General features: G+C 39.1%; 2 protein-coding genes and 3 non-coding genes across 5 annotated transcripts; 4 read left to right on the forward strand and 1 right to left on the reverse strand.

Moving 5' to 3' along the window:
* Nucleotides 1-1,928: 1,928 nt before the first annotated feature.
* Nucleotides 1,929-4,985, forward strand: arl5c (ADP-ribosylation factor-like 5C). The gene is made up of 6 exons (XM_085404512.1): nt 1,929-2,119; nt 2,484-2,544; nt 2,652-2,799; nt 3,126-3,209; nt 3,699-3,850; nt 4,012-4,985. Exons 1-6 carry the CDS (start codon nt 2,074-2,076, stop codon nt 4,058-4,060), a joined length of 540 nt encoding a protein of 179 aa, XP_085260638.1. The 5' UTR covers nt 1,929-2,073; the 3' UTR covers nt 4,061-4,985.
* A 361-nt stretch (nt 4,986-5,346) lies between these two features.
* trnac-gca (transfer RNA cysteine (anticodon GCA)) lies at nt 5,347-5,418 on the reverse strand. Its single transcript has one exon. It is a non-coding gene; the product is annotated as a tRNA-Cys (tRNA).
* A 222-nt stretch (nt 5,419-5,640) lies between these two features.
* LOC146672047 (plexin domain-containing protein 1-like) lies at nt 5,641-21,016 on the forward strand. The gene is made up of 15 exons (XM_085405278.1): nt 5,641-5,682; nt 9,740-9,825; nt 15,486-15,652; nt 15,935-16,078; nt 18,731-18,800; nt 18,898-19,020; nt 19,112-19,230; nt 19,332-19,431; nt 19,507-19,602; nt 19,691-19,772; nt 19,839-19,899; nt 19,992-20,112; nt 20,205-20,231; nt 20,298-20,461; nt 20,568-21,016. The coding sequence occupies exons 2-15, from the start codon at nt 9,747-9,749 to the stop codon at nt 20,679-20,681; spliced, it is 1,467 nt and encodes a 488-aa protein (XP_085261404.1). The 5' UTR covers nt 5,641-5,682; nt 9,740-9,746; the 3' UTR covers nt 20,682-21,016.
* Nucleotides 16,285-16,356, forward strand: trnac-gca (transfer RNA cysteine (anticodon GCA)). The gene has a single exon. It is a non-coding gene; the product is annotated as a tRNA-Cys (tRNA).
* Nucleotides 18,029-18,100, forward strand: trnac-gca (transfer RNA cysteine (anticodon GCA)). Its single transcript has one exon. It is a non-coding gene; the product is annotated as a tRNA-Cys (tRNA).
* Nucleotides 21,017-21,426: the final 410 nt, after the last annotated feature.

The following is a 21,426-nucleotide window of genomic DNA, read 5'->3' on the forward strand; positions in this document are numbered from 1 at the left end:
AACACAAAAAGTTATCTGCAGTATCACTGCTTCAGATTTTGAAGTGTACACATGTGGAATGACATCTTTCAAAGTGTTTCTGATGACTGTTATCTGATCATCTGTATTAACAATAAGGACCATATCACGGTTATAAAGCAGAGTTAATTTCAAGTATATACTGTCTGACATGCAAGTTAATTTAAAAAAATCACATCGTAGATCCTTTAATGTAGCAAACAGAAATACTGGAGAGTGATAAGGTAACATTAAATGCTTAATTATAGTGGAAAAGAAATGTGCAGCGGTAATAATCACAATAATAATAAAAATGATGATGATGATGATGAAGATAACAGATACCATAACTGTATTCCTGATGAGAAAGTGTGCTTATGTGATTACTTTTACCTCAATAAACTAAAGAAAATGCCTTTCACCTTCAATATACATTTATTTCCAGAATGAAACCTGGCAATTAATTTCACTTAAAACACTTCAAGCTATAAATAAATTATAGGGAAATAAATACAGGTACAATACTTTGACTGAGGTGAATATAAGTATGCCTCATTACTGAATCTCTTATGGGTTTGAAATTAAGACAAATCTGTCAGATCAGAGGCCCTAATATGCAAAGAGGTCATCAGTGTTGTGATTGTGTAACTGGAGAGTTGAGAGTAGAACTGATATAAAATTGCTTGGACGGTTCAGTGGAAATCCCGGGGAATTCTTTGTTTGAAGCCAGTTTTGCTTTCTGTTGGTTTTTACAGGCCGATAAGTTCTATGGTTTCTCAGAAAGGAAGGTACATAGTTTTACTTCTCTTTCCATATATAGACCGGACATACGCGTGTCACCGACTGCGTCATTATCCCACTCGTGCCGTCGGTGTGGCAGGACTTGTAGGTTGCCTTCAGGGACTATAGGTGAGCTCAGATTTTCGATATTTAAGGAGGTAAATAAATTGCATTTAATGTACGCTAATATCTCGTGATGACGAACGATGATTTATCTAGGATTTTTCGGTACTTATTCGGCTTTTACAAACATATTCTTCCTCAGTTTGGAGCACAAGTAGTTTTCTATAGACCTGATAAAGAGGTCACTACACAATGAACGGGGCAAAGAAAGCGATTTGGGAGACATTTAAAATATATTTAGAATATTTGGCCCAAATAAAAACAAAGCAAAACAATAAAATCTTAAATGCCTTAAATTACTTTATTACCCCAAAGTAAATAATCACATATACAAAGAATCAGAAACAGAAATATTATTAATCCCAAAGGAAATTATGGGCAAGGGCGGCTGCTATTTCTATATTTTTTCCACTTTGTTAAAATGAGGGTAGAATAAATAAAATTCTATATAGTAGAATATAGAAATGCCAGGGTATATTGTATTACAGCTAGGACAATATTTCTGTCCAGGGTGACAGGGTGCCCCATTTATTTGGTACAGCCCAGTATTTCACTAATATTCTCAATTATGGAGTCAGCGTCTCACAATTTAATTGGCTCTATATAATAGTGAACACCTCTCTCACACTCGTGCAACAAAAAGATATGTGCTGATCTGTGACAGCATCCCTACTAAAAACACAAGCAAGTAAATGTGTGAAAGTACAAAGACGACCACACATGACTCCAAAACAATCTCAGTCTTCCAGTGATGCTTTTAAGATGTTGGGAAAATCTCATCTGAGCAAAATCTTTAACTTACAATTATTTAAACAAAAAAAAAGGAAAGAAAAAACAGCCTACCCACTTGCATCTGTAACATAATCCACACCGTCCCACACAAACCCCAACTTACTTTGTGGATAATCTAGCCCTTGGCGAATCCCTCACCGGCCCACGTTTTGTATTCCCCACAGCACTGAACGCACCATCATTACTATCTACGCTGCTCGTGACTCACTCGGCAAAAGGTGCAGACTTTCTGAGGAGGAAGCGCCGCCCACAAATGGTATGCCGAGGCAGAAACTGATAATAGATCCCGCAGCAGAGTCAGTCTGACAGTCAGCTTCTAATCGATACTGAAGTCTGCTTCCTCTGGATTTCTTTTGTATTCATCGCTCACACCTGTTGAACATGGGCTATCTGCTGTCTAAGATGATGGCTGTGTTCGGGGACAAAGGTACATGTGCTTTAATTCTTGTGTTCGTCTTGTTATGCCTGCATTGTTGCTGTTTAGATGAATTATAAAAGCCCGTCGGTGTGTTAAGCTCCTGTATCGGGTAATATGTGATAATTGTGGTTTGATCACCTTACTAAAAACTGATTTCCTGACACAGTAAAGTTTCAGTCCTTTCTTATATACGACACTTAAACCAAGTGTTGGACGTGTTTTACTGCAAGAACAGTCTTTTGATAAGAGATGTGAATCTGTTCAGCACATCACCCTCATGTACCTGCCTTTTATCTTATCTGTGTGTACATTTATCCCTTGAGGCTGAATTTGCAGTGAGCATGCAACTTTAACATGTTTAACTTTCCTACAGAGCACAAAGTCATCATTGTGGGTTTGGATAATGCTGGGAAGACGACCATCCTCTATCAATTGTGAGTGATCTGACTGCTTTCTGAGTCTTTCAGCAGTTTTTTAAAATCTGTTCTCACAGTTTAATCTAATTCTAAATGCATCTTTTCCCTTTTTCAAATACATCTAGTCTGACAAAAGAAGCCGTCCACACATCACCAACTATTGGCAGCAACGTCGAACAGATCACCGTTCGGAAGACTCACTTTTTGGTTTGGGATATCGGAGGACAGGAGAGCCTGCGAGCTAGCTGGTACTCCTACTATGGCAACACAGAGGTATGGCTCACCTACACTCTTCAGATCCTTTCTATCTCTAAAAAACTTTTAAAACACAGTAAATCTTTCATTGAAGTGCATTGGAAGTGATATTAACAGTTCCCAAAAATAAATCCAGAGAAAGTGAAAGCTTTTGAAGTGCTGGCTGCTAATGCACCTGCATCTGTTTTATGACTTTTCCTGTGATCCATTGTTTACAGGTACTGTATCTTTAATAGAGCATTGTAGACATGCTGTGCTCCCTCTTATGAATCAAGCGTCCCATAGATTGGGTCCTGATAAGAACGACCTTATAACAGGTTTAATAACTATTATTTCCCTTTCAGATCGTCATTCTGGTTGTGGACAGCACTGACCGGGAACGACTGACTGTAACCAAAGAAGAACTTCACCGAATGCTCGCACATGAGGTAGGATCTTTAAAACATAGCGTAGAGACTGACTTTATTAAAACATTTAGGGAAGTTACTTGGTCATAACTATATTAAAAGTGCCTTTTAACATATTTGAATACTGCTTACGGATGATAAACAGGTAGAGGAGGGTTGATCATACTTTGCTTTATTGTTTAAATATGAAGTGTTTTGCCTGTTTTCTTTGAGAGCTGCTTTGACGTACAATCACATTGTTGTTTTGTGAAGCTGCCCTCTTTTGGCATTTGTGTTTTGGTGTTTGACGTTCCCTCCCGCTTTCAGACAGACACTGATTGCGTAATAGATGTGAAAGCAGATTACTCACCCATGACATACTGTGATGAGGAACTTTCTTCTTATAGTCAGCATGTCTGTGCGTTTCTATGTTCCGCTGAGGTTGCTGTTTGTTTTGAACAACATCACATGTTTCCAGTGGAACCTGAGTGCAGACACGGTATCGGTAACCCATTTTTTAATTCTTTTTAGGACCTACAGAATGCAGCCGTTCTTATCCTGGCCAACAAACAGGACATGAAGGGTTCCCTGACAGCGGCAGAGATCTCCCAGTTCCTCACGCTCGACTCCATCACAACACACTCCTGGCATGTTCAAGCTTGCTGCGCCCTGACAGGAGAGGGGTGAGTCTAACGCACCTCCAGCTCTCAGTATCACCGACTATTACTCACCCTTCACAAATATGTGACGTAGCTAACAGAAACATGCCTCTGCATACCACTGCTTCTGTTGAAATAATAGCCTTTGAAACACTTATCAAAATGCTTCTGATCTCTCCCTGCAGTCTACCTGCCAGTCTGGACTGGATGAAGTCGCGGGTTGTGGCAAACTAGAAGAAAACAATGGATTAAAAGTCCTGAAACTGAACCAGCCTCTCGGGCGCTGCAAAGGCCGCAGTGTCAGGATTATTTACAGTGTTTTGAGCCTGTGACCACAACATCTGTGACAGAAACTGCCTCACCACGTCTACAGTATGACTTACTGACAATGTGACATCCTGAAGAAACCTGCGTTGTGTGTACCTCAGCCTCGGAAACATGACAACAGACAAGCTTCAAAAACTGTTTGATTGTTTGATTATATTTTAGTAATCTGGAGGTTGTGCACTGAGGGAGAGAAAGTGTTAGTAATGTATTGACATAAGTGGCCTGTGTGTAAATGAGAACAATGTTTGGGCAAATTATCCTACCTCACCAGAAGTATCACGTTCCACTTTAACTGTCAAGAGTGACTAAAATGTTATTATTTTATTATTAGAAAGGAAAACAATAAGGCAGGTTGACAAAGGACAATGATTTATAACACTAAGTCATATATTTTCCTATTAGTATCTTAATTTTCTAGAACTGATCCAGTGATTCCACAGACGCTTTAAAACAAGACAATCCTAATTTCATTTTGACTTAGTTCTCATAAATGAAGATTTTTGTTCTTAGTTCACAAACTACTGATTCATCACAGTTTACCAGCAAACAGTAAGACTATAAAGAAAACAAACAAAAGAACATTATGCAGCTGCTGTGGTTTTCCTTCTCAGGATTTCTGCAATGTTGCAAAAGCCTACAAGCCTGCATCTGATGTTAAAATTTAATTTAACGCCAGCAAATGATTTTAGCTTCATTAAACCTGAATATTTATATTAATTTATTCTTTTTTTAATGCTCTTGGACTGTGTACTGTATATGACAGCGATTTCTTGAATGGGAGAAGGCGCTAGCTGCTATGAGTCATAATTTTGCAATGTACATACTGTATAGTTTGATTTTTTTTAAATAAATGTTATTATTGCTATGTGTGTGTTGTTATTTTAATAAGCGATGGGCAGCATGCTATTGAGGTTGTTAACGCTAGTTTACCTTTGGCTTCCTTTGTCTTTACCATCCTTGTCTCTGTCCCTCCAGCCCTCTGTATACCCTCCTTTACTACATTCACGAATCTTCTCTGTGGTCTTACTGTTTTCGTCCTGCTTGACAGCTTCGTATTGACACGCTTTGTTCTATATAACGTTTTTCTTGTTTATTAAACAATAGCGCCTAAACTACAACGTTACGATAGCACTAACACGACTTCAACAACAAACGTGGCGTTTTTCACTGGCAAAAGAGCAAAATTAGATTTTAGGGGGCATCCGGATTTGAACCGGAGACCTCTTGATCTGCAGTCAAATGCTCTACCACTGAGCTATACCCCCGCACGCTACGACGAGCGGCCCGCTCCTGCTTTAGATACAATAATAATAATTCTATGTTCTTGTTTTGGACATTCTGTTTTTCATAATCACTCGAAAATCTAAATTCGAGTTGATTTTGACGACAGCCGTGGTATTTAATCGCTAAATAATAGACGGTTTTCTGACCGCTAGAGGGAGAAATGAGTTTACATTTATGGCTGTCACTGTAACTGGACGGCGAGAATAAGAACACGCGTCACATTCGTGACAATAAGCACAAAGGGGGTAAGTTTGCATATTTATTTAGGCAAAAAGAAAAAGAAAATGAAAAAAAAAAACAACGAAACTTACACACTTTCATCATCACGTGGTTTAACATCACACGGAAAGTTATTAAACATACAACAACAATCATTCTAGATGCAAACATCATCAGCTGTTTTAACAATGACTCAGCATAAATGAAGAAAAAATTGATGTGCAGAAGTGACTTTTTTGTGAAGTGAAAACTGTGGTCACCTCAGCACTGTGTGACTATCACCACAGCTGAAGACTTTGTGATTTTTGAAGTAGGGGAGACCGGGGATAGTTGTAACATTTTTGACATTTCTGTCTGTAAATTGAAGCTCTTTTAAGGTAGTGGATTCAAAATGTAATGCAAAGTATTTACATGTCTCTGCTATTAAATAGTGCAGTTATTTTCTCTGCAGCACAATTACCCATTGCATGGTATGGTCTCAAACACGAAGAGTGAAATGTTACAATTAACCCCATAGTCTGGGTTAGTTGTAACATATCCTGGGGTGAAATGTAACACAATGAAATAAGGGTACTAACAAAACATTAACATGTAATCTTTGTTTATTCAACACATGAATGCACTTACATCCATTTATGTAGCTCTGTGTGTGTGTGACAGAATGCAGAAATCTAGCTTTTGAACATATTCCAACCCCCCAAAAAAGACAAATTATGGAATTTTCTGAAACTGAATATTTCATTAATTTTGGTTGGTCTTCCTTGAGTTTGGCCTCATTGGCTCAGTGGGCATTATAACCTACAACTCTTGCACCAATTTTGAACATAACAATGAAGCTGAAAAAATGTAGTTGTTCACCAGCATCGCAATTCCATTACTTTTTATCATGGCTTACCTTGGTGTGGTTTGCAAAGTGCTTCAGAAAGATGAGGAAATCTGTTTCTTGCACCCATCCTGACTTATTTCCACTACCATAGACATACAAATAACATAATTTAAGTTTGATGAGTTTAACTGCAAAGCAGATAATGCTATTACAAATTGAAATAAAGTAGAAAAACTTACTTTTTGGCATACAAATTACTTTTTTTCATGTTAAATTGTCTGTGTTTGACAAAATGTGCTGATTTTTCACATGTGATAGCAGAACTGAATTGGGCATGCACAGGATGAGTCACATCATTTGAAACTTAGCCCTGATTGGAGAAATTGGAAGTGTTACAACTGACCCACGTTACAACTATCCCCGGTCTCCCCTACCCGTTGTGGCTGAGGAACAACCAGTGTAAGTCTTAAGTCACACATGTTTACCTACCACAGAGTTTGGGATTTTTTTCTTTAGACATGAAGCCACAATTTTTCTGTCCTTTTTAAAATTTCAACTGTAAACGGTCATGCTGACAGGAGCAATCAAGTAAGGAATGTTTTTCAAGTCCACATTCGATTGCCAAATAACATTTTTCTTAGACTTTTATTCTGATATGCCACCTTCAAGTTACTGAAATACACACATGTGAAGGACAAATATATAGGATAAGGTTGACTTTTTGTCCCCTTACTCTTTGATTTGTTGGACCTCAGCGAAGCCCTCGATACAGCTGATCATGGGACCTTGTGTTGTGGTAGCTGGTATTTAACATATACTAAACTGGTTCACTGTGATAGTGTCATACTATCACAAGTAGCTGAGTAAATTTTTGATCAATCTTTGATTTTTGAAGTTCACATCAAGTCTCTGACCTGCTCTTTTTTAATTTTTCCATTTAAGAAACATGGCTAAACTCCTAAAAAGTTGTTCTCAAAAAATGGACTCGACTGTTCATCTCTTGCTTGGAATGTTGTGATGTCCTGTTTTTTGTGGTTGTGTCCTAATTTTGACTTTCCACAAGTTAGTTTTATTGATGCTGCTGTCAAGAACTTTGAGATTTTTTATCTTGAAAAGCATTATATAAATAAATGTTACTTTTAAACTTAAATCAATAGGCTAAAATAAACACAGATATACTACTAAAAACATATCAGGCCAAACTAAAAATTCCAAAAGGTCACAGGAAATACCTAGAAACATGAAAAGTACCATCAGGACAGAAAACAAGGACTCGAGAACAGGAACTGAAATAGATAGGCAACTGAAAAGAGGAAATGGGAGCGCAGACAAAGGCAGCAATCAGAGGGTTTCCAATAACTGACGACAGCAAAATACCATTATGCCTTCGTGAACTTTCCCAGTCCATGTTAATAAAAGTAGAATATTTTATTTATCAAGAAACAATGTGTGATTTAAATGTTCTTTTATGTTTTGGAACAGTGCATACAGTATATATACCAAAAACTATACTAATAATTCAACACAGGTGATACTAATGAAAGCAAATGCAAAGCAAGGAGAACTGACAAAGAAAGCTGTAAGTGACCAGAACAAAAATCCACACGCAAGTGACACAAGCAAATTTAACTGAAGCATTTTGCTACAGCTACTTGAATTACAGCACATAAATAAACCCTTTGATGAACGTTATAGCCTAGGCTGGATCAGGTGACCCTGAGCTATCCAGTCATGCATCTTTATCCTCAGGCTGCTGTGAGACTCTCCGTGATGCACATACCTTTTCACTCCCAATACTTTTATTTTGCACTGCTGCAGTCATCAACTTTTGTAGTTGTCCTGTTTGTTATTCCTGGTTTCTCTCTGCTCTTCGTTTCTCTCGTCTCTGTCAATTCACCCCTAACCCGTGCCTGGTTCTGCCAGAGATTTCTTCCTGTTAAAAGGGAGTTCTTCCTTCTCATTGTTGCCAAGTGCTTGCTCATAGGAAATTCTGTAATTGTTAAGATTTTCCCTCTATTATTATTAATAATAATGCTATTTTTAGTATTATTATTAATGAAACCGTTGCTGTGATTTGGCACTACACAAATGAAATTGAATTGAATCTTGCACACTTATTTTCTTTTTTCCAAGGTGATATGTCAAAATGTCTTTTATGAAACATACCCATTGAGCTTGGAAGGTTCCTGTCTGAGGCTTCACTTTAGCTTTAACTAAAAGTCAGAAAATAAAAACAATAGCAATATTTTTAAAATGCATATGGGTATGTCAGCATTGTTTAAAGAGAGCCTATGAACCCAAATGATCCTAAGGGATGTTTAGCAGGCAGCAGTTCCTCTTTGCACGTAATTGCAGTAAGTTTCAAATAACAGGATACCCCTTGTGAATGCAGTAGGTTTTTAACCATTGTGAATATTATGGACACCAACATTTTAATAGAGGAAAATTTGGAAGATGTATATTATCCGTTTATTTACTGTCCTCACATTGTCACTGTGTGAAAACTGCCACCTGCTGCTGTCATGCTGTATACTGTGTTTACAATCGGGATTATGAGACATGGTACTGATTATCTCTCCAGCTGTGAATCTAATAAACTCTCAGCTGTCATTTTCCCTGCCAAAGATTCCATGTTTGCTCGCATAGCAGATAGAGATAATTAAATAGAGAGGTGGTGGAGTGAACCGCATTACTTGCAAACTTTGCTTTTTGCCAGTTTGCATGTCATCTAAAGCAGGCCTTTTACAAAACCGCTGGAAATTAAATTCCTACAAAGAAAGTTTTGTGTGCCATGTGGGCTACGAAAGGTTAATGACAATGTTTAGGTTTTAGGTCTGGCCTTGTTAGCATCATGATCGCCACGTCTAATCTAAGATGTCAGATTTCTGACCGTCCTCACAGCCCGTTTGGACAGAGGGAGGCGCCATTCTGCTGCTGCCATTGTTGGTCTTACTTTTATTATTTCTCTGAATGATGCTGTGATTCCAGAGAACTTCACTGACGAATGAGCAGAGTTGCTGTGTGGTTAATATAAACAGAAAGGAGGCAAACTCAAGGTCCAGACCTTTTGTGGACCCCAGCGAGCTGATCTCTGTGTCTTTGCAATCACCATGGCAGCAGGGGAACAACGTTGAGGAGGAGAGAAGGGGTGTAGTTACAAACAGGGTGGTGTGCGCCGGCAGTGAGATCGAGAGTGGAGAAAGAGGAGAAAAGAGGAGCAGAGACGAGGCTGTCATTTTTGCTTTTGTCTTTTTCAGGTCAAACATGTGTCTGAGGTTGGTGATGCTATTTCTCTGTCTCTCCCAAACACAGCTTGCTGAAGTTTGGGTTCAGCAGCAGACAGGTGAGCTCGGTGTCTTTTTCATGCATCATCATTAATGCTTTTGTTTATTTTGCCTGATTTTGTCGCAAAGATGCTTAAGCCTGCAGGTGATTTTTCTCTGGCAGCTTCTCCATATATATGTTTTTAATCATTTGCTGTATGCTTTGAAGCCAGTGCACTGGTATTTATGATTCGCAATAACAGTTGTTTTCTCATTTACTCAAAAGCTAAGCAAACATTTGCAATTTTTATTTACAGAATGTGTGTTTTTAACATTTTCATCCTGATGTTGCACATGCGACTCTGCGTGTTAATTTAATTTGCTCTAAGCCACAGAACATCAGTAGGAATCTTTATGGAGCAGCAAATGGGTATACCATGCCCTTTTCATTTTACACACAACAAGTGAATGAACTAGTTTACAATAAAGGGCACAATAAAAATACCCTCTTCCACAAGCATGCGACAGAGTCTAAACAGCAACCCACAAACAGCCCGTCTCAGGTTAAAATTAGATTTAGACTTGTTTTTCTTCTTGCATCCCTGCAAGTTTGGCACAACTTTTTACGAGCCTGCTGCATGGACGACGTGAGTCTATCGCTTGCATTTCCATCGCGAGATATACAAATATGTCGAGTAGTGGTTGGGAAACATGTTAGCTGATTTGGGAGTCTGAATCTCTGGAAACTCCCTTCTTGCATCCCAGCTCATCCTTTCAGCGATTCCTGAGCTAAAACAGCTGTCTGAGAAAGAGATATGATATAAACTGAAAATTGGTCATACTTTTTCTTCCTTGGGATAGAGCTCATCAGAAAGCTTATTTCATTAAAACAGCGGAAAGTTTGAGAGTTCTTCTGCATCATAGTGTTGCAAAGGAGGGACTCCGTGTTCTTGCAACATTAGGGGTCAACTGTCTCTGTTGATCTAGCATAATCCTCCTTTCCTTTTCTTAATAGTTCTTATCTGCACTGCCACTCAACATTATATACAGTTCAACCTTTTTAAAAAAAATCACTCTGGCCCGAAAGCCATCAACATCATCTGAACCAGACTGTAAAAACACAGAGCCCTGAGGTGAAATGAATCGTGCACCCAGAAATGACCTCAGTGTTTGGCCTCTCATCATTTGTCCTGCTGAGAAGTTTGCTTAACAAATAGCCTGAAGTTAATCCAGGCATTTTGGAGCAAAGTATAAAAAAAATATTACAAGAAAGAGAAACAAAGTGACAGATTGTTTTCTAAGACTGAGCCACAGATAGGATGTTATTGTCTGCGGGCCCTTATTTTATAAAAGTCATGTGTAATGTCACTGGCGATAGCAAAACACGGATGTGTTTTAGGAAAGTGGCAGGAACAAAAACAGCCATCTGCCAACAGCTGAGCAACTTTGAATTATGTAGTTATTTGGAGAAGGCTTTGTATATGAAATAGCTGCGGTCTGAGCTTTGTCTCCTTAATTCATTTCTCTTATCTGAAAATGAAAAGCAGAAATGTTTTCGTGTCTTGAACGCAGAGATTTTGTTTCTCCATAGCAGAAGAAAAGTGAGGTAATCAGTACATTTGTTTTCTTAACAAAGACTTGTCTCTTGTCTTTAAAGGCTCAACATGAAATTTGTTGCACCCTCTTGGGGTTATCGTTTGACATGTTTTATATTCTGGGTGTTATTTTTAAAGGATGTTCCTCTAAAATCATTAAACTATTGCAACAGCATGCCAGCACATGAGAGCGAGTCCACTTATCAGCTATCTCATTAGAACTGGGAGACTTCAAGTTTAATATGTGCTTTCTATTGAAACTGCACTTCTACAATTCAGACACGCTCTTTGAAATGAACCAGGGGACGTTTGGTGCTTCATGCCAAATCCTTCAGCCTCTGCACAGGAAGGGTGTGTCCTCTCAGACCACTCTGAGCTGACCACTTGCAGAAAAAGGCAGCTAAATGTTGTGGTTTGGTAGCTCCTAAAAGAGTGGGCAGAGATCAGTTTTCATTCCAAAACATCTGCCTATTTAGTGCAGGGGGGAAAGGTTTCTCTTTTACCTCATGAGGCTTTTATTTGGTTATCCTTTATCTTATTCTTTTAAACTTTAACCCAGCAAACAAACCTTTTTTAAAATAATCAAGTTAGACCAAACTCCATCTATATACGTGACCCGTTGTGGCTTTCTTCTTTATTATCTCTTTATCCAAACTCTGTGCAAATGTTAATTTTCTCAGGTATTACCTTCTAACCAGGGAATCACCCGAAACTGCACAAAGCCAGAAAGACGCACTAAACAAATCTCGATGCACAGTCACTACTCAATCCTCTCTCTGTTGCACCTCCTTTCTTGTGTGGGTCTTTTTGTGAAGTAATAACATTTATATGCTAGGTTTCCATTCATTTTCTAAAATGTTTGGCCATATGTTTAAACATTTTAATGAAAGGCTCAAAATTTTTAGAATCAGCCTAACCTTAGTCTAAACAGTTTTTATAGCTATATCTTGCAATTCCAAAGACAATTCCAGTGTTACAAATTAGTTCAAGTGAATCTTGAAATTAAATCTCAAAGCATGACTGAAAAGGGGGGTTTCTATTTTCTTCCACTGCACAATCTTCTATTCCAAGAAATGTTGTTAGACACCAAGCAGACTGGACTGCATTATGCAGTTTCAGCTCACTTGCAGAGTCTGACTCAAATCTCACTGCTTTGTCTGCCAGTAAATTCAATAAAATGCCTAGTGGGGGTCATGATGACCCAAGTAGATATCATAGCTTCATATTCAGTACATGCACTCCTCCCAGCTTTTGTTATACTAGAATATGTCCATCTGCTGCACTGCAGACATCCTTTGTGCTCTTACCTCATAGATGCCACTACAGGGTGGATCTGGTGCTCAGCGATCACACGTCTAGGCGTAATATACAAGCTGCCACGAACACATTGACGCAGCACTTAATTGATTGAAAGGGTGGAGAGTAGCATAAATACAATGAGTTCCCTATGAGGTCAAAACATTTGAGCTGCCACTTTAGAAACTTGTTAAATGACACAGTGTAGCTTTGGTGACTGTGGAAGACATCAGCATTATAACTGTGAATGCAGAGCGATGTTTAAAGCAGGCCTCGCCAGTGTCCCACACAGTCTGAACTCTGGGGGTTTGGCACAAGACAAAGCTGAGGGACCAGCAGGCCTGAGCTCTCCTCCCACACTCAAGACAGAAACGCAGGCATCAAACCAACATCAACTGACATTTCGCTGGCAAGAGAGGAGCTCCACTGGGTACTGGCACCCATTGAAACTCGGTTACGGAATTATGGCCAAATTGAAAATGTCTGAGTCAATATATAAATGTTGCTTTCCTGATTATTGTCTGACTTTTCTTTGCTGAGGCTTCTTTATGGAAAACTGCAGCAAGAAAGGATTCAGATCTACTCTGTTAATTTTCTCATTAACACAAGCTGGGGTGGGAGGTGTCTGCATGCAAAGGAGCCCTCCCATTGTCCTCAATTAGACTTGACAACATGAGCACAACAAGAGTTAAACAACACACACGGTGTTTTACACTGAACAGATTGAGTTCACTCTTCAGCTACATACACCCTTTCTGAGCTTTTGAAAACAGTAAAATCGGTACTAAAATTTCCAGGTAAATTACAATACACAGCTGTGATGTTAGGCTGCATTACGCTATATTCAACTCAGGTGTGCAAGACTGAGTCACTGCAACAGGTGGCTTTAGCTTGCTTTTAAAACATGACTATCATTCTTTTCCATACCAACGCACTAGCAGTTTCTATTTTGATAACTAATACAAAAGAGTGTAGGCTGCAGGTGGCTAGCCTGACTTAAGCTGAAACTAGTTTCTACTGCTGCAAAGAAATAAATGCATAGTATTGTCCCAGCTTCAATTCAATTAACGATGAAGCTGCAACATTTCAGCAGTGTTAACGTTTAAGATCTTCTCTGTCGCGTTAGCTCATGGATGAGTTAGCAGTACTTGCTAGGATTAGCGTGACCTGGAGAGCAAGCAGGTCCATATTACCTAAGTAACAACCTAAATTATGGCGTTTGAATGTTAGTTTACGGAGTGTTTGAGCGTAGGTTTCCCAGCCGGACCACTGCAGGCCCGGCAAGTTACCTTGCTCATTTTTAATCTGCTCAATTGCGAAGACTCCCTGCAAGAAGTCACCGGAGCAACAGAGACGAACTCTTCGCGGCAGCCGGGCTGACCACGGCAATACATTAACGGTGATTCTGAAAGGAAACTGAGCTTGACGGGGTGATTAAATTGGCTTTTTTTTTATATAATCCGAGACCTTTCCAACGCTACTTGAAAAAAATCCCCTGTAGTTTGCTGAAAGCCCAAAACAGCAAACGTTACGTACAGGCGACGACCCTCATTTAGGGTTAGATGAGACACCCCGTAAAGAAGTGGCACTGCCGGGGGTTTATATAGGCTGCTGCGTGACGTCATCGTCGTGTCCCGTAATCTAGGTAAAAATCCCGCAATCAACTGTCGTAAATAGAGCAATGACTGTAGACAGATGAATGTATCTTACCAGGTTTAATTTTTCAAGGCAGGAAAACTGGCAAAAAAAAAAAAAAAAACATATTGCACGAAAGGGTTTGCCCTTGATGTTATCCCCTAACTAAACAATGCAAGCTGATTCAAACCAGAATTGATTGACAAATGCCAGCAGGAAAACATTTAAATCACTTTATTTTGAGAAACTTGCTAGTCCCTAACTGAAATTCATTAGATGGCACCTACAAAACACCAAAGGCAAGGTTAACAGTTAGGAGACCACTCTAGGATGCTGAAAACGTAGCAGTGTATTTTGACTAGGCCATAAAAGGAAAATATTAAGACAGAGGAACTTAAATATAGGCCTAGAAATAATTTTGAGAACTTAGTAACATCTGTTAAGCATGATAGAAACACATGATTGATTGGGGGTCCTTTGGTAGCAAAGTGAACTATCTGAACTGCATAATGAAGCCAGTTTCCTCCTACAACAGGTCAATGGCAGCTGCAAACTATGCAAGGACTATTTAGAGACATTTTTAAATTTAATTGTATTTATTTATTTTTGCCATTATCTTTGAACTGATTCTTTAGAGCTGAGAGGAGACATTGTTCATTGTGTTGCTTCATGTGTAGACCTGCACTGGTTCCAGACGTTGTGCAAGGACAAAGATGTCCACAGGTTTACATCCAACTCTCAGTATAAACATACCAGCAGACATGCATTTTCCACACTCCATAAGAAATTACAGGATGGTGTTAAAATAAACACCTAAAATTAACCAGGAATTTGTGGCTTGAAAGAAAGACAAGTTGTCAATTAAAACACCCAGAATTTTAAAACAAGTCCTACCTACCCCAGTTTGCTTACTACAGTATGGTTTTCTTTGTTTATAGGGTCTGACAGTTCTTTCCAAGCGTCAGTAAATATTATTTGTATCCTATTTATTTTCATTCAACAAGGGCATTTAACTGACAAGGCTACAGCTGATACCGGCTTGGCTGACTGACTGAGCACTAAGCATGACCATAACACCTTCAGTCTGAATAAAAATGAAGTGTTTCATGTGCATTTTATTTTTGAAGGCAGTGAAATGAAACCAGCAGGTTTATAATCTGAAATGCATCCTGACTAGGGCAGCACTGTAAAATCATATGCATTATTTTGGACAGATGATTGGTACAGTGTGGTCCCACAGCACCACGAAGAGTCTAATGGAGGTGACAGCAATGCTTATAGAACACTGAGGTCATCTTCGGGCCACACTAGAGTAAGCAGGGCAGTTCTGGGTGGAGGACTAAGCATCACTACCCTCCCAGACAATATGACACGTGTAGTGGTAAGTTATACACCACAGTGTTCCTTATTACTGTAATGGTTTGTGGCGTTTAATATGTTCTTGGCTCTTACCTGGTTGTATTTGTTTTACTTGGAGTTAAACACTGCCCTCTTTTGGAAAGAAGCATTTACTCTTCTCTGCTTACGCGGAGAAGCTGTGCCTAACACCTGAAATTTATTATTTAACCGTGTTCTCTGGGAACTTTTAATCCTTTTGCAACATACTCTGTCAACACACATCATGCTTTTAAAGCTCTAATCTCTTCTGTTTTCTGCATGGAAGGAGGATTCTGGCAAATATTACACATGGCGCATCTTTGGTCCAGAGGACCAACGTACTGAGAACCTGTGGATAGACATGAATGATGTCCGGCATGGTCAAGTCAGAGTCCATGGCATTCTGTCAAATTCATACAAACAGGCTGTGGTGAGTCTCACACACAGACATAAGTGAACCGTCTTACTTTCGGTTTCTTTCTTAACCCATAAAAACCATATTAATGAAGTAAAATTTTACAGAGTTAAAAATTAAAATGATTTGAACCCTTGAATAGAATTTCTCCTGGTTTGTAGACTAAGTGGCTCACTACAACATTTCTTTACACCTGGTCTACAAAGTTGGTATTTGTGCATGGGGGTATAGCTCAGTGGTAGAGCATTTGACTGCAGATCAAGAGGTCCCCAGTTCAAATCTGGGTGCCCCCTACATATATATGCACTGCTTACTTTGTTAAGCTGAACTGCTTCTTTACTTCCATGTTCAAGACAACCTGCTGGAAGCAAATGGGTGACAGAAACAATACAATTCATGGGAGCTCTCCAAAATTGGGCAATAGAACATTTGAAAAAAATTGCCTTTTTGTACTCCAACATTTGAATGGTATGATCAGGATTTGGCATTAACAACATCAAGGCATGAATCCTTTCTGCCTCACCACTGCCAATATTCAGGCTGGTGGTGGTGTAATGGTGTGGGCGAAATTTTCTTGGCTACACCTTGGGCCCCTTACTACCAACCCCAACTGAGCATTATTTACATGAGTCACCTTGCATATTGTTGCTGACCATGTCTATCTCTTTTTGATCGCAGTGCACCCTTTTCAAATGGCTGCTTCCAGCAGGATAACATGCCACAACATAGCTCAGATCACCTCAACCCTGTTTCTTGAACACAACAGCGAGTACCTCTGCAATCAACAGATTTAAATCCAATAGAATACCTTTGAGATCCAATAAATTTGCAGCAACTGTGTCCTTTAATGACAATATGGTCCTTAATCTATGAGGACTGTTTCCAGCATCTTGTTGAAATTGTGCCACAAAGAATTAAAGCAGGCAAAGTGCTGAATCCAGGCAAAGCATTCATCACAGCACTAGCAAGCTGTACCTAACAAATTGGCCAGCAAGTGTCGCTTGCTCCACATTTTTACTGTATTTTTTCACCATATTTCTTTTAAAACTGACAGTTTTGGTTCATCATCCAGCTGAAGTATAAAAAGAATATGTTCCTGCAACCTGGCAAATACTTAATAATTCTACATTAATTAGAAATACCTGAAAATTTCCTTTAACATTTGATATGAGACCAAGCCAAGATGAAGTTCCCTTGTAAATATGTGGTTGCATGGAAGCTGAGGCACATTAACATATTGGTAAATGTGAGGAGCTGCAAAACTGAGATATATTAATACACTTTAAATATAGAAAGGTGAAAACTACAAAGAGTGAAGACTGATGGTAAATGGTAAATGGTCTGTATTTGTATAGCGCTTTACTAGTCCCTAAGGACCCCAAAGCGCTTTACACATTCAGTCATCCACCCATTCACACACACATTCACACACTGGTGGACTGATGGAAAAAACAGAACTGCAGCACTTTGCCACTGCAGATGTCCAGGTTATATATGGTGAAACAGCACTTGTTTCACTTCTCAGATCACATTGAAAATGTATACCTCTGTTAAGACAGAGTTGACAGCCATTTGGAAAGTCCCAAAACAGCTTAAGCGTGTTTTGATGTTGCTGCAACTAAAATTGAACATGATAATTTTTATACTTGGTTACAGCAGGATCATGTTCCCGCTCTTGATCCTAATAATAATAATAATAATGTGAGTTTTAGGCATGAATTATAGTGTTTTGGATGTTAGTTATTTAGAAGAATATCTGCTTTGGAAAGTTAACACCCAGCCAGTTCAACTGTCTGTACTTACAAAGCCAAGTTGTTGCTATAATTCAGTTAGTACACTGAAAAACAATTACATCAGACAGCATGCTGGGAAAATGTTAATCACAGACAGGCTGCTTCCAGTCACATGTCCAGATCCTGTACACCCAATGTGTTGTGATAAGACCAGTTGCTAAACTCACATGTAGGGGGTATAGCTCAGTGGTAGAGCATTTGACTGCAGATCAAGAGGTCCCTGGTTCAAATCCAGGTGCCCCCTTATTTAGATTTTGGTCATGACAAACTGATGTAGTTCTTGTAAGATAACATACAGGATTTTCGTCACATTAGAAATACAGCTGGTTGTAAAATTGAGTATTGTGCTCATTTACAGTTACATGTTTTTATTATTGTACTCTATCAGAGAAGCTCAGCATGTTGCCCAGTTCAGAATGCTGCATATTTATCTTATATGATCTTTCATGTAGCCGTGCAGCTCCTTTCCCATAAAGCCACTCTCCTTTTAGGCCATCATTTCTTCTGATTAGCGGCCCCTCAGCTGTGTGCCTGAGATGACCATATTAAATATATTCCTTTGTTCTTTCTCATTCAGAGGAAGAAAAGTAGAAAAGACTGTGTGAAACAGAGCAGTCTGAAAGTCTTTTTAAAAAACAAAGTAGAACAAATCTTTTTACTGAGAGATTTGTCCAAAACAAAGGTTTTCCCAGAGATTTTGAAGCTTCTTTGTACCATATAAGGAGCAGCTGGGGTGCTTTTAACTGCAGAATAACAAATCAAAACATGACAACAAAGAAATTTCTTCAATCTGTTTTTTTTTTGATGACAGATAAATCATTTTTTTTTAATCTCTTCTTTTGTCTGTGTCTGTTTGAATCTTCTCTTTTTGCAGCGAGTAGCCCTGTCCTTTGACTTTCCTTTTTATGGACATTACCTGAGGCAGATTACCATAGCAACCGGAGGTACGTTTTGATTTTCTAACAGATGTTCAAGTGACCTTCTGCAGTGCAGTAAGTTGTACACAAGTCTTACATATTTTTCCTTCTGGCCTTTTTCCAGGGTTTATCTTCACAGGGGACATTACTCACCGTATGCTGACTGCAACACAGTACATCGCCCCTTTAATGGCTAATTTCGACCCCAGCTACTCCAAAGAATCCACTGTGCAATACCTTGATAATGGTATAATACCATCTGACATTTGAACATGTCCTTGAGTATGAGATTGTCTGATCTTTCTGTTTGATTTCTATTTGGCTTTCATTATCTTCAGGTGAGGTCTTTGTGGTCCAGTGGGAGCATGTCAGAATCCCCGGCAAAGAGTCAGTAGGAGGTTTTACCTTTCAAGTTGCTCTTTACAAAACAGGAACCATCACTTTCAGCTACAGAGACGTGAGGAACATTTCTGCTCTTTGCTCTTACTGGCATTCTCAGATCAGGTCACTTGATCTTATTTTTGCAAGTATTAAGTGAAACTTCTTTGTGTTTACCAGATACCTCTGTCGGTAGACGTGATCAGTTCAGCTGAGCACCCAGTGAAAGCTGGGTTATCTGATGCCTTCATGGTCATGTCGCCGTCTTCTCAGTCAGCAGGTCAGCAATAATTGTGCACTACAATAAAGTGCTACCATAAAAAAACACATATAAATCATAATATTTCCATTTCAGATCTCCCACGGCAAATGATCTATGAGTACCATCGAGTTGAGATAGACGTTACAAAGATTACCAACTACTCTGCTGTTGAGTTCACTCCTTTGCCTAGTAAGTGAATATCTAAATCTCCAGAGATTTCTTTCCACAGTCAAAGATTTAAAAATCAGCAGTGTTTTCCTTTTCTTTCCCTGTGCAGCCTGCCTTCTGCATGACAGCTGTGAGCTCTGCCTCTCAGCCAGCCAAACCTCTGGTTGTAGTTGGTGTCACGTACTGCAGAGGTGAGTGGGGAATTCTGCAAACCGACAGTGTTAGAAAAATAATCATTTTAATGTCTCCTGTTTTAGATGCTCAGACGGCATGGACAGACACAGACAAGAATGGCTGGATTATGCTTGTGCAGAAGAGGTATAGTTGGACTAAATATCAGTTTATTGTATTGTATTGTCCACGTTTCAACATGTGTTTATCATTAATTGCACTGTCAACTGTATTGGCAGAGCCAAGGCGCAACATGTGAGGATTACTCCAGGAATGACAACTCCACTGGGGCCTCCATCACGCCAGAGATCGAGGGCATTACCTTTCTGACTCCACGACAAAAGGGCTGTGACAGTGACGGTGAGAATATGGAACTAAACTCTGTGTGTTTGCTCAGTAAAAACAACAAACAGAATCTACAATGGAATAAGTATTTAAACTTTTACTTTCAGATGAATCTAAACATCAAGTTGGTAGTGGTGAGTACCACTTGTAGAAACTGGTAAGATTAGGTTTGGGAATGAATTCTTAAGAATTTGTCTTAGTTCCAGATGTAAAAACTGATTCTTCAACCAAGAGCGTTGGGTTTGCTAACACTGGCTTGATCGCTGGCTTAGCATCTGCCCTGGTGCTGCTCTTGGCCCTGATACTGGTATCTCTTTACATCAGCTACCATCCTTCTGCTGTATCACCACTTTACCTCATTCAGGTGAGTTCAAAACATATCCTATACATGTTCAGTCTGAGTCAAGCTGATGTTCATATTCTAAACAATGATAATAATATGAGTATTATTATTACTTGATGCATTTCAGCGACGCAAGAGCTACTGGCCCTCCTTGAAGTTTCAAAAGCAAGAGTCTGGTTACACGGAAGTGGAAGGAGGTGGTCATGAAAAAGACAGCATTGTTGAAGCCGGGCCATGTTAAATCCATGTGAAGGGAATTATGGATCATGCATGTTGTGCAAATAACTACATTGGAAATTGAGTTCCAAATAAAGGATTAAAAGTCTTTTTTAAAAACATACCTTAAAGGGATGGTGCTGTTGTTGAACATTATTTAGAAATGCAAGGTTTTCATAGTCCCTCCACTGCATTACACTGTAAAATGCATGCCATTAAGCTGACATACATAAACTTTGCAGTTTTTTCATCAGATAAGCAAAGATATGAGAAAGTGAGCTTCACTTTCAGTTCCTGCTGCTCTTGATTGCGATTGTGATGCTTTTGAGTTCCACTTTTTTGTCTTGCTCAAATGTAACCCTATCATTTCCTGAACAGTACTCCCGCTTGAAATGCATGCTTTGTTGGGGGGGGTGTAACTAAAGATTCTGCATTTTTCTTCTATGCTGTACATAAAATAAGTGTAAACAAATAGTCTAATGTTGCAGCTGGCTACACACATTAAATAATGTAGGCCGATACGCAGATACAGTGCAACTCTTTTGTCAGCAGATGTCACTCTAAACAAAAGGATCACATGAGCAGTGAAGTAGGGTATGTAGTGCAGTGAACGTGGCAGATGTGTAAAATTTGATGTGAGAAAACTGGACTGGTGAAGCACAAAAAAAGAAAAGGGAAAAAACCCTATAAAGATGATCGCACAAGTTTTCTATGCGAGCACAGATGGCGCAAATACGGTTAAGTTTGATATGCAAATGCACAGGCGGCGA

This window comes from Rhamphochromis longiceps, linkage group LG4 (assembly GCF_057381845.1).
Source record: "Rhamphochromis longiceps isolate RC_006_pf linkage group LG4, R_longiceps_female_GT1.1, whole genome shotgun sequence".
Lineage (NCBI taxonomy): Eukaryota > Metazoa > Chordata > Actinopteri > Cichliformes > Cichlidae > Rhamphochromis > Rhamphochromis longiceps.

What these genes read in the sequence shown, in the direction of transcription:
- LOC146672047 (XM_085405278.1), top strand. Translation starts at nt 9,747, where the DNA reads ATGTGTCTGAGGTTGGTGATGCTATTTCTCTGTCTCTCCCAAACACAG. An exon ending in TTGGGTTCAGCAGCAGACAG is followed by an intron (nt 9,826 to 15,485) that starts GTGAGCTCGGTG and finishes TATTTTGGACAG; the next exon opens with ATGATTGGTACAGTGTGGTC. An exon ending in AAAGGGCTGTGACAGTGACG is followed by an intron (nt 20,113 to 20,204) that starts GTGAGAATATGG and finishes TTTTACTTTCAG; the next exon opens with ATGAATCTAAACATCAAGTT.
- arl5c (XM_085404512.1), top strand. Translation starts at nt 2,074, where the DNA reads ATGGGCTATCTGCTGTCTAAGATGATGGCTGTGTTCGGGGACAAAG. An exon ending in CCTACTATGGCAACACAGAG is followed by an intron (nt 2,800 to 3,125) that starts GTATGGCTCACC and finishes TTTCCCTTTCAG; the next exon opens with ATCGTCATTCTGGTTGTGGA. An exon ending in ACCGAATGCTCGCACATGAG is followed by an intron (nt 3,210 to 3,698) that starts GTAGGATCTTTA and finishes AATTCTTTTTAG; the next exon opens with GACCTACAGAATGCAGCCGT.